Source organism: Salvelinus sp. IW2-2015, linkage group LG30 (assembly GCF_002910315.2).
Source record: "Salvelinus sp. IW2-2015 linkage group LG30, ASM291031v2, whole genome shotgun sequence".
NCBI lineage: Eukaryota > Metazoa > Chordata > Actinopteri > Salmoniformes > Salmonidae > Salvelinus > Salvelinus sp. IW2-2015.
In genome coordinates this window covers 21,443,559-21,456,931 of record NC_036869.1, presented here as the reverse complement: position 1 = coordinate 21,456,931, position 13,373 = coordinate 21,443,559, and the positions used below count along the sequence as shown (strand labels likewise).

Sequence of the window (13,373 nt, the reverse complement as noted above, 5' to 3'; positions counted from 1 at the left end):
GCCTTTACAACCTCAGATGGCTAGAAATATATTTGTCATTGGCCCCTAAGACCCTCACGGACTTCTACAGATGCACTATTGAGAGCATTCTGTCGGGTTACGTCACTGCTTGGTACGGCAACTGCTCCGTCCTCAACCGCATGACTCTCCAGAGGGTGACGAGGACAGCCCAACGCATCACAGGCCACGCTGCCTGCCCTTTAGGACATGTACAGCAGCCGGTGTCAAAAAAGAAGGCCAAGAAGATCATTAAGGACCTCAGTCACCCGAGCCACAGACTGTTCACTCTGCTCCCGTCCGACAGACGTAGACAGTCCAGGTGCATCAGAGACCAAGAGACTAAAAAACAGCTTCTATCACCAGGCCATAAGACTGTTGAACCATCTTTTTTTACATTTGACTGCATTATTAGGAGTTAGTAACAGAAGCATTTTGCTGCACTGCTATAACACTTGCTAAGCTGTGTACACAACCAATAAACTGATTTGATTTTGATCATGTTTCAATCGCAAATTTGGGGACCATTCTTTTTATTTATTTTTTTACTTGTTTTTCCTCTATGCTGTCTGAAGGGTAAGGCGGAGGAGGGCTTTGCAGTCTAAAGAAGACAACGAACACCCACACACTCTTCGCATGTTCTTACATTTGAATAGCAGTGCATCAATCACGAAGAGATTTTCTCAGGCTTAACTACTGAAATTCAGCAGCATTCCAACAGCGAAATGTTCTGCGGGTATTTCTTTTCCTACGGCAGTATTTGTACCCTGGCAGCACCTGTGGATGTTTTCTGTTGTTGTTCAATGTACTACAGTATATTCGAATTGGGGCCTGCCTGTGTGCMTCCACATTCCACACAGGTCTCTCCATTCTCACAGCTCCATTCGCCAGCTCTGGGAACTCATCTGGTTGGTACCATGTGTACATCTGATACCAGGTGTACCTGGTTTACACGCAGAGAGCCAGCGCAACTTTAGATGTGACCTGACAGGGTGACAGCTTCAGAGGACAGAGCAACACCATCCACTGGGTTCATTAGGTTCTTAGTCATGTCGACATGTGAAACGACCACAACTGTAGCCCAACATACCGGGATCAGGGTGTATAGTTCCCGTAAGATAATTCATTTTGCTGGCACTACAGATATTCTAGATCTGTAGATCTCCAGTTATTAAAGATGCTCCAATACGTTGGCGACTAAGAAAGTATTCTTAAAACCTCCCGCTTTGGCCTGGATGTGTCAATATGCATGTGTGAACTACACAATCTATGAGCGGATTTACTGTCTTACCTCATTTAGCCACGAAATCCCTAGTTTGAAAGCAACTGTTTTGAATATTATAGAACATCTAAGTAGGTTCGGTAAACAAAGAATGGAGGGCACCAACGACAGCACCAGATGATGACACCAGGAAACATTTGACCCTTCCCATCCAGGGCGGCCTCCGAATTATTACCATACATGTCATCATCGTCACCTGCTGAGGAGGGCGGAAGGAGAGATAAAGACTGATTTACACATTTTAAAACCCTCTTAACGTAAGGGGCACCTGTTTTCATTCCTGTTGTCATTCTATGCAGTGCTGTCATTCCTTGGTCTTTGTGAGTGACGGAAACAGAGGTGACGGTAACAGAGAGGACGGAAATGGAATGGACGACCTGCGGTAAACACTGAAAGCGGTGTCAAGAGTTACCTCCAGTTTCCACCCCACCCACAATACGATAGCCATGTAATATTCTGCCTCAGGACAGATAAGGGTTATTCCTTAGTTTAGCTTTCACCTAGCATTAACATGCCTGTCCATCAGAGCTCCCATCTCATAAAAGAGGAGGWGGAGGTATTATCTAATCGGCAGATTATGACAGGACTTCCTAGTTCATACCAGAGATGTTGTTGGACAGAGTGCAATTTACCTGATTGAAGCTGAGGCTAGCGAACCCTTTTTGTGTCCTGTGTGACTTTCTAGAAACTGCCCACATTCACACAACCTGATTCTTTCTACTTCCCCCCTTTACATATAGMGATATCTCTAAGTGATATTGTAATAACTAAACGGACCACTGACTTTACTATATGTATTTGCCKCCATCTTGTGGGGAAGCAGGAAACAACAGCTGCTATTGGGAAAGAAAATAACACATGGACAACACTGTACAGTCTGTTTTCATGTTTTCAGATGAACTCAAAACAGTGTGGCTTGGCTATATAAACTKTACTGTGKGGGTCCACTGGGTTCTTTACTGTGTTCCATGAAAAAGGACTAGGTCCAAGATTCCCATGATCAGATAGCACATGGCATGCAAAAGGCCTGTCGACCAGGCAAACAATGGAAGGCTGTGCCTGCGTTCTACGAGAAACAATTTGCATGGTGTACACTATCTTAAAGAATGAAAACCATAGGCTACACAAAGAGTGTCGCGTGCGCACACACACAAACACGCACGCCCAGCCATTCATGTGCAGGTGACGACAACAGGCGCACCACAGTACGTGCCGATGAAACGTTACGCCACAAGTGTTCCCATAGGCAAACGCCTATTATCCATTAACAGGTGTATCTCGGGTCTACCATCTAACACAAACAAGCCACTGGACTAGAAGTCAAAGTTCTTTTACTATGACTCCTTACAGCCCATCCCACTGAGAGGGTGCAGAGAGGACCACAAGTATGTGGGTGGATGGGTGAGGCCAATCACCACTTCTAGTCTGGCTTGGAGACTTTCACGTGATGTGTTCCACCAAGGAAACTGGCCTATTCGACAACGACAAAAAGGATGCCGTTGCAATAAAGAAATGTCCACAAATAATATTAAAAGGTGACCCAAACAAATGCCTGGGTGAATGCAGAATGAATTCCACTCTACTGGTGAATATTCTAGTTGTATCGCCTGAGAATTTACAACGCAACRTGTCTAGTTCAGATGGCTGTTACGCAGTGAAGTAGACTGTCTGTACTGTACATAGTAGAGGGGATGTGCTATTGAAATCCAATTCATAATTCTACCCTCAATCACAACATTATGATTGAAAGCGCGAACCACTGCTTTTAACCAGGGCAAGGTGACCGGAAACATGACCGAATACAAACAGTGTAGCTATTCTCTCCGCAAGGCTATCAAACAGGCTAAGTCCCAGTACAGAGACAAAATAGAGTCGCAATTCAACAGCTCAGACACAAGAGGTATGTGGCAGGGTCTACAGTCTATCACGGATTACAAAAAGAAAACCAGCCCCGTCGCGGACCAGGATGTCTTGCTCCCAGACAGGCTAAATAACTTTTTTGCCCGTTGAGGACAATACACTGCCACTGACACGGCCCGCTACCAAAACCTGCGGCTCTCCTTCACTGCAGCCGAGGTGAGTAAAACATTTAAACGTGTTAACCCTCGCAAGGCTGCAGGCCCAGACGGCATTCCCAGCCGCGTCCTCAGAGCATGCGCAGACCAGCTGGCTGGTGTGTTTACGGACATATTCAATCAATCCTTATCCCAGTCTGCTGTTCCCACATGCTTCAAGAGGGCCACCATTGTTCCTGTCCCAAGAAAGCTAAGGTAACTGAGCTAAAACGACTACGCCCCGTAGCACTCACTTCCGTCATCATGAAGTGCTTTGAGAGACTAGTCAAGGACCATATCACTCCACCCTACCGGACACCCTAGACCCACTCCAATTTGCTTACCGACCCAACAGGTCCACAGACGACGCAATCGCAACCACACTGCACACTTGCCCTACCCATCTGGACAGAGGAATACCTATGTGAGAATGCTGTTCATCGATTACAGCTCAGATTTAACCACCATAGTACCCTCCAAACTCGTCATCAAGCTCGAGACCCTGGTCTCGACCCGCCCTGTGCAACTGGGTCCTGGAACTTCCTGACGGGGCGCCGCCCAGGTGGTGGAGGAGGTAACAACATCTCCACCGCGATCCTCAACACTGGGGCCCCACAAAGGTGCGTTCTGAGCCCTCTCCTGTACTCCCTGTTCACCCACGACTGCGTGGCCATGCACGCCTCCAACTCAATCATCAGTTTGCGATGACACTACAGTGTAGGCTTGATTACCAACAACGACGAGACGGCCTACAGGGAGGAGGTGAGGGCCCTCGGAGTGGGTGTCAGGAAAATCACCTCACACTCAACGTCAACAAAACAAAGGAGATGATTGTGGACTTCAGGAAACAGCAGAGGGAGCACCCCCTATCCACATCGACGGGTCAGTAGTGGAGAAGTGGAAAAGTTTTAAGTTCCTCGGTGTACATCACGGACAAACTGAATTGGTCCACCCACAAGACAGCGTTGTGAGAAGCGCAGCAGCGCCTCTTCAACCTCAGGAGGCTGAAGAAATTCGGCTTGTCACCAAAAGCCACTAACAAACTTCTACAGATGCACAATCGAGAGCATCCTGTCGGGCTGTATCACCGCCTGGTACGGCAACTGCTCCGCCCACAACGTAAGGCTCTCCAGAGGGTAGTGAGGTCTGCAGAACGCATCACGGGGGCAAACTACCTGCCCTCCAGGAACACCTACACCACCCGATGTCAACAGGAAGGCCATAAAGATCATCAAGGACAACAACCACCCAAGCCACGTGCCTGTTCACCCGCTATCATCCAGAAGCGAGGTCAGTAACAGGTGCATCAAAGCAGGGACGAGAGACTGAAAAACAGCTTCTATCTCAGGCCATCAGACTGTTAAACAGCCACCACTAACATTTAGCGGCCGCGCCAACATACTGACGTCAACTCCAGCCACTTTAAAAATGTGGAATTGATGGAATTATGAAAAATGTACCACTAGCCACTTTAAACAATGCCACTAATATAATGTTTACATACCCTACATTACCCATCTCATATGTATATGTATATACTGTACTCTATATCATCTACTGCATCTTGCCATCTTTATGTAATACATGTACCACTAGCCACTTTAAACTATGCCACTTTATTGTTTACATACCCTACAGTACCATCTCAGTATGTATATACCTACTCTAATACCATCTACAGACAAAAAACCAGATGCTGCATCTTGCCTATGCCGTTCTGTACCATCACTCATTCATATATCTTTATGTACATATTCTTTATCCCTTTACACTTGTGTGTATAAGGTAGTAGTTGTGGAATTGTTAGGTTAGATTACTTGTTGTTATTACTGCATTGYCGGAACTAGAAGCACAAGCATTTCGCTACACTCGCATTAACATCTGCTAACCATGTGTATGTGACTAATAAAATTTGATTTGATTTGATTTATGAGCTAATAACAGTCTTTGCATGTCCAAAAAACAACATCCCAGACACATTGCATAGARAACGGACATCAACAATTTCCCCCTCCAGTCCACCTACTCCCATACCATACTCATGCAATTTACTGTGCAGCACACACAGAGCAATTAGCTATAGCCCTATTGTTGTTGAGTCCCCCACATTCTCTCGCACTCACAGACACACTTGTGCAATCTGCGCACACACTCACTTATTTACCATAGAAAGATCACATGAAACTTGATCACCTCCACTTCAAAACACACACATCAAGAAAAGTAGGAAATCAGAGTAAGGATAGCAGATGAAATTTCATCCCTTACCCTTCGGGCTGSCTGAGGAATTTGACTCTGTTCCTCAGTGAGTTGAGGAGTGTGTCTGCAGTGACTGATAGCTTCCCTCCCACCTGCTCTGGCTCTGCACCGGGTCTCTCTGTGTCCTCAGTGGCAAGACCGTTGGYTCTCTTTCGAAGTCTGTCGAGGACTGTGTCTCGTGTGACTGGASGATTCACTGCCACCTGCTCTGGCACTGGCTCTGAACTGGATCTGTCTGTTCCCTGCGTGACAATGCTGTCTATCCACTCAGTACCGAGTGTCCCTTTATGTTCTATCGTTCCAGTGTGTGTTTTGGACTCTGTGTCTGTCGCTGTCTCTTCTCTGTCAAGTGTGAATGTGTTCTCGCCATGTGTGCTCGTGGTGTTTATTGTTGCTTTCTGCTCAGAGAAAGAGGATGTGTCCTCGGTAGTACGAGTGACTAGGTCCGCTTTCTCTGCTGTGTGTGTGTCTGAAACGCTCCCCTCTCGGTCTGTGGTGTGTGCGAGTGTGTTATGTGTTGCGAGTGTGTCCTGTCGCTCTCTGTTGTCGGTGGCAGCGTGTTTATTCTCGGCGCTGTGAGACTCCTGTGGCTCTTCGTGGCCTGGGGTCTGTCTGAGTGTATGTGTATCAGCGCGGGCCTCTGTTACCAGGTAAGCGTGTGTAACTGCACTCCGGTTACTCCCTGACTCCTCCTCCTCTCCATGCTGCTCTGTGATGGAAGGCGGGGTGGGCGACTCACATTCCATGAGTGTGTGCACCTGCTGAACAGGTAGGGCTGGTTCCACCCCATCCTCCCACTCTTCTTTCACCAGTGACGAGACTTCTCTCGCTCCTCTCTCCTCCACCAGCACCAGCCTCTCTGCATCACTGTCTTCTGGGGACTCAATGTGTCTCTTCTCCTCTCGGTGGACTTCATTCTCTTGACCTCTATCCTTTGTTTCTAACATTACTTCCGTTACTTTCTGTGACCCCAAACTCCATCCCACTTCAACGGTTTCATTACCATTCCTCCATTGCTTTCCCCTTCCTTTCATTTCCTCTGATTTTACTTCTTCAACTCCACTCTCCTCCATGTAATCCTCCAGGATGCTGTAATGGACCGCTGGTATAGCGACTTCCATGGCATTGCTGTTCTCTGGTATGATCACATGCTGTGAGCTTGCCCTGTTAACTTCTGCATCACAGGGCATATGTTCCTTAATCTGTCTATTAGAATCTATGCTGTTGGCCTCTTCCATAATCTGTACTTCTGCTTCTTGAACTTTCTCAGTAACCATGGTGGACATATCATTTGATATTTCCCTGACAAGGTCTACGTCATAGGACATAATATTCTCCTCAATCTGTCCCTTTTYCTCTTCCATAATCTGTACTTCTGCTTCTTGACCTGTCTCAGTAGCCATTGTTTCTGCTATTGTTGAGGAGACGGACGCACCAATGGAGATGGGGGTTTCAAGAGTACTGGAATTCTTAGTGCTTGGATGGCTAGCGCTAAGAATGTCAGAAACGAGGGTGACATTGTCTGAGAGAATGTGATCAGAGTTATCAATGTTCATGTCAGAATGATGAAGGACGGGATCTGTGTTTTCAGTGTCCTCCGTATCAAGGTAAACTGGAAGAGCTGAGGGCAAAGGCTCCGACTGATCAACACGGTTTGGTCGAGTGTTGCAATCTGGTCGGAGCAGATCAGAATCAGTGTCCGTAACATAGACTGGTTTATCAAGGACGGGGTCAGAAATGGTGGACACTTGGTCAGAAGGAAAACGTTCAGGGAAAAGAAAGTCATAGAGAGATTCATATGTGTGACTAGAGCCAGTATCAGGGACAGCGATATCAGTATTTGGGAGAGGTGAGTCTGAGGTGGCAAGCTCAGGCTCTAAGTCATCCATTTCCATTGGCTCAGTTGTGGGGAGTGTAGGCTCAAAGCACAGAGAGGCAAAAGCCTCAGGCTCAGTGAGGGAGATATCTGTGTTAGGGTGGGCAGTGTCTATTTGAGGAACAGAGGGAAGCACGTTTTCAAAAGAAGTGTCTATATTAGTAGGTGTGCATCGAGTGTCCATCGTAACGTCCGATGTCACAACGCCAGAAGTGTAACTACTGGTAGCAGATGCGGTGTGGCCAGACATGTGATGTGAGGGAAACATTCCAGGGAAAAGAGAGTCGTAAAGATCTCCGAATACTGGTTGAGAGTCAGTATCAGTAACAGTGAGGTTAGTATTAGGGGAAGCAGTGGTGTCTGTGTCAGGATGGCTGGCATCCATTTTGGAGACTGCAGTGGCAGGTATGTCCATGTCGGGGACAGGGGCGTCAGTGGCAAACTGTAACGGAGTTGATTGGGTGGGGTCACCGGCACTAGCTTCAGTGTGATCAATGGCAGTTTCAGACTCCTGTTTAACTGATTCAGGTAAAATGGGACTTGGTGAGTCAAAGGGGTTATCCAAGGACAGGTGTGGGTTAGTTACATCATTTATTACGGGTAGGTTGGTGTCAAGGCATCCCTCGGTAGAGTCATTGTCTGATGTGGCAGATTCTTGCTCCGAGGTGAAACTTTGCGGAAAGAGTGAGTCACACAGAGTTCCAAATACCTCCGTGTTGGCAGAGAAAGTGTCAGTGTTGGGGACAGTGTTGTCACTGTTGGTAATGGAGTTGACAGTGTTTGCAATGGAGGCTCGCATTTCAGGTGTAGATTTGTCAGTGCTTGGAACGGGGATGACCATTTCAGCGAGAGAGGGGCCAGGATCAGCAWTAACGGTGCTGATCGCTTCAGAGGTGATGGAGGTGACAGTTTCAGGCATAGGCCTAGATGTATCAGCGGTGGAGACAGAGGCGTCATTGATGGAGTCGGTGTCYATGTCAGTAACAGGGTTGACAGTGATAAGAGCAGAGGTGGCGGTGATGAGAATAGGTGTCTCAGTGTTGTCWGCCAAAGTATCAGAGTTGAGTGGAAAGGTCTCGGTTTTAACTTCAGGGACAGTTGTGTCTGTTTCAGTAATAGTGGCTTCTATATTGGGGTCCAAGGCAATGGGAGAGGGATCTGTATTAGGGGTAACCGTGCTGATATTTTCAACAACAACAGGTTGGCCAATGGAGAGGGTAACATAAGAGGCCTCAGCTTTGCTAAGTGAGAGTTCAGTAACAGGAAAGACGGGATCAGAAATACCACTATTCACAGGGTCAGCGCTGGGTAAGGGGGAGAGGGACATTTCGTCACTGTGGTTTGAGGTGTAAACTGTAGTAGGAGGAGAGCTAAAGGGGGAAAAGGATGTAGGTGGGCTCAATGGGAAGCAGGGGGGTGGGCTAGATGGATAGGACGGTAGAGGTGGGTTAGGTGGGAAAGGTGGAGGACTTGGGTTAAAGCTATCAACATCCATAAGAGAAGCTGTGTCCGTATGGTCTGCTGAGGCATAAGGGTTGTCACACTGAACATCCGGGCTCTCCTCTTCCTGTGAGGTCTCGTTCCACTCCATCTCAGGCATAGCTAAAGGAACTGTTCTTGTAGCCCGGCCCACTTCAAGAGGAATAATGTTATCCATCTGGGAATTTGGTTGGTTGGTGGCAGTCTTAGGACTGTCCATCGGTGGCTCCTGGGCCTGCGATTTCTTGGGGACAGTGGGAGGAGGATAAGAGGTGACCAGTGTCTTAGTGTTGAGGTCAGGCTGAGACACAGCGAACCTTACCCTCTTGTTCAGAGTGCCGCCTTGGCCGATGTCCCAGAGGCTGAGGTTCAGAGGCTCCTCCTCCTCTTGCCCTTTGACCTCTGGCTCGGGGCTGTGGAGGACCACGATGCTCTGGGAGAGATCCCCGTCACTCTTCTTCTTCCTCCTCTTCAAGCCAAAGGTGAACGTGCCGAACCTCTTGGGCTTGGCACGGAGGTCCATCTCTGAGTAGCTGAGGTCCTTGGCCTGTTTGCGAGCGATAGACGGAAAGGCAGAGGGAGGTATAGTGAGTGAGAGAGGGGGAGGGGGGGTAATGTGCTAAAAGAGAGATTGGGGAGAGAAATGAGAGAGAGCATTATTTCTTAGCTTTGAAATGAACATTTCATACTGTACCAACTTTTTTTAGAGAGCCAATAATCTCACTGCATCAGTCACATAATGCAATAAAATGCAAATTAATTACTTAAAAATCATACAATGTGATTTTCTGGATTTTTGTTTTAGATTCCGTCTCTCACAGTTGAAGTGTACCTATGATAAAAAATTACAGACCTCTACATGCTTTGTAAGTAGGAAAACCTGCAAAATCGGCAGTGTATCAAATACTTGTTCTCCCCACTGTATATTCTTGAGTTTAATTCGGGAGATGGTAACTCGTTAAACAACTTATTCCGTGGTGCCCCAAATTCCTAATGAGTTAATTGTTACATGATTCATTTAATCTGGTAACAATTAAACATAGTAGGTAATTATTTGATAAATAACAGTCATCACATGAATGAAAGTCACGTCACGACAGATGATCTGCAGAGAAGAATGGGAGAAACTCCCCAAATACAAGTGTGCCAAGCTTGTAGCGTCATACGGGGGCGGCAGGTAGCCTAGTGGTTAGAACGGTGGGACAGTAACCGAAACGTTGTTCGGTCGAATCCCGAGCTGACAAGGTAAAAACATCTGTCATTTTGCCCCTGAACATGGCAGTTAACCCACTGTTCCTAGGCCATCATTGTAAAGAATTTGTTCGTAACTGACTTGCAGAGTTAAATAAAGGTTAAATAAAATAAAAAATACCCAAGAAGATTTGAGAATGAAATCGGTTATTTATATTTAATAAACCTGTTTTTGCTTTGTCATTATGGTGTATTATGTGTAGTTTGATGAGGGGGGAAAAAACTATTTAATACATTTTAGAATAAGGCTGTCACCTAACAAAATGTGTACAAAGTCATGTGGTCTGAATACCTTCCGAATGCACTGTAGAACAGAAGTTACAGAAGTGTGGATACTTTGAAATATATAAAATACTTTTTAAAATATATTTTGATTTCTTTGACACTTCTTTGGTTACTACATGATTCCATGTGTTATTTCAAAGTTTTGATGCCTTCACTACTATTCTACAATGTAGAAAATAGTCTAAATAAAGCAAAAAGGATGGATGCCTTTTGCACTGTATTCCATCCGAACAATCACTTCGTCTGATTTGGCTGCAATTTATTTTCCATAATCAACTGTCAGAGAAGTCCAGTCGAACCTCCTGCACAGCACACTTTGCACCGGACTACATTGMAAATCAGCCTAGGTACAAATGTGGATTTCCCAGCAGCTCCATCAAGCATTGCGTGGGTCTTGAAAATTGGCAGCAGCAGCAACCCATTCACGTCTAGATAGTTACTTTTCTATTATAAGTAAAGGGCATGTTATTCATGGGTTGCATGAATACACATTTTGACAATAGATATTCTGCCAGTTAAAGCAACTGGGAGGTGGGACTGAATTTAGCGATCCGTTCAAGTTTCTGGCAATGGTTTTATCTAAAGAAGGAACTATATCTATCTACTCCCAAATATTTCAATTGGGATTCCAGAAATAGAGATGGAGTTCTCCATCAGGGTCTTGAGAAGCAGTAGTGCTGATTTGGTTAGATTCATTTTCATTTATTGAACCTTTATTTAACTAGGCAAGTCAGTTAAGAACCAATTCTTATTTACATTGACGGCCTAACATCCAACAGCCTAACACCCAACATCCGGCGCCGGAAAGAGATGGCCGCCTCGCTTCGCGTTCCTTGGAAAATATGCAGTATTTTGCTTTTTTATGTGTTATTTCTTACATCGGTACCCCAGGTAATCTTAGGTTTCATTACATACAGTCGGGAGGAACTACTGAATATACGATTAACGTCAACTCATCATCGTTCCTACCAGGAATATGACTTTCCCGAAACGGATCCAGTGTTTTGCCTTCCATTGTTTACATACCCTACAGTACTCATCTCATATGTATATACCTACTCTATACCATCTACTGCATCTTGCCTATGCCGTTCTGTACCATCACTCATTCATATATCTTTATGTACATATTCTTTATCCTTACACGTGTGTGTATAAGGTAGTAGTTGTGGAATGTTAGGTTAGATTACTTGTTGTTATTACTGCATGCGGAACTAGAAGCACAAGCATTTCGCTACACTCGCATTAACATCTGCAACCATGTGTATGTGACTAATAAAATTTGATTTGATTTGATTTATGAGCTAATAACAGCTTTGCATGTCCAAAAAACAACATCCCAGACACATTGCATAGAAAACGACATCAACAATTTCCCCTCCAGTCCACCTACTCCCATACCATACTCATGCAATTTACTGTGCAGCACACACAGAGCAATTAGCTATAGCCCTATTGTGTTGAGTCCCCCACATTCTCTCGCACTCACAGACACACTTGTGCAATCTCGCACACACTCCACTTATTTACCATAGAAAGATCACATGAAACTTGATCACCTCCACTTCAAAACACACACCATCAAGAAAAGTAGGAATCAGAGTAAGGATAGCAGATGAAATTCATCCTTACCCTTCGGGTGGCTGAGGAATTTGACTCTGTTTCCTCATGATTGAGGAGTGTGTCTGCAGTGACGATAGCTTCCCTCCCACCTTGCTCTGGCTCTGCACCGGGCTCTCTCTGTGTCCTCAGTGGCAAGACCGTTGGTTCTCTTTTCGAAGTCTGTCGAGGACTGTGTCTCGTGTGACTGGAGATTCACTGCCACCTGCTCTGGCACTGGCTCTGAACTGGATCTGTCTGTTCCCTGCGTGACAATGCTGTCTATCCACTCAGTACCGGAGTTGCCCTTTTATTGGTCTATCTTTCCAGTGTGTGTTTGGACTCTGTGTCTGTCGCTGTCTCTTCTCTGTCAAGTGTGAATGTGTTCTCGCCATGGTGTGCTCGTGGTGTTTATTGTTGCTTTCTGCTCAGAGAAAGAGGATGTGTCCTCGGTAGTTACGAGTGACTAGGTCGCTTTCTCTGCTGTGTGTGTGTCTGAAACGCTCCCCTCTCGTCTGTGGTGTGTGCGAGTGTGTTATGTGTTGCGAGTGTGTCCTGTCGCTCTCTGTTGTCGGTGGCAGCGTGTTATTCTCGGCGCTGTGAGACTCCTGTGGCTCTTCGGTGGCCTGGGGTCTGTCTGAGGTATGTGTATCAGCGCGGCCTCTGTACCAGGTAAGCGTGTGTAACTGCACTCCGTTACTCCCTGACTCCTCCTCCTCTCCATGCTGCTCTGTGATGGAGGCGGGTGGGCGACTCACAATCCATGAGTTGTGCACCTGCTTGAACAGGTAGGGCTGGTCTCACCCATCCTCCCACTCTTCTTTCACCAGTGACGAGACTTCTTCGCTCCTCTCTCCTCCACCAGCACCAGCCTCTTTGCATCACTGTCTTCTGGGGACTCAATGTGTCTCTTCTCCTCTCGGTGGACTTCATTCTCTTGACCTCTATCCTTGTTTCTAACATTACTTCCGTTACTTTCTGTGGACCCAAACTCCATCCACTCAACGTTTCATTACCATTCCTCCATTGCTTTCCCCTTCCTTTCATTCCTCTGATTTACTTCTCAACTCCACTCTCTCCATGTAATCTCCAGGATGCTGTAATGGACGTGTGTATAGCGACTTCCATGCATTGCTGGTTCTCTGGTATGATCACATGCTGTGAGCTGCCCTGTTAACTTCTGCATCACAGGGCATATGTTCCTTAATCTGTCTATTAGAATCTATTGCTGTTGGCCCTTCCATAATCTGTACTTCTGCTTCTTGAACTTTCTCAGTAACCATGTGGACAT

General features: G+C 46.2%; 1 protein-coding gene across 1 annotated transcript in view; it reads right to left on the bottom strand.

Moving 5' to 3' along the window:
* Positions 1-13,373, bottom strand: part of LOC111955146 (serine-rich adhesin for platelets-like) — a 90,253-nt gene that overhangs the window by 43,415 nt on the left and 33,465 nt on the right. The window contains exon 3 of the mRNA XM_023975246.2: positions 5,602-9,566. Within this exon, the coding sequence (XP_023831014.1) occupies positions 5,602-9,566 (3,965 nt within the window). The remainder of the gene's footprint in view (positions 1-5,601; positions 9,567-13,373) is intronic.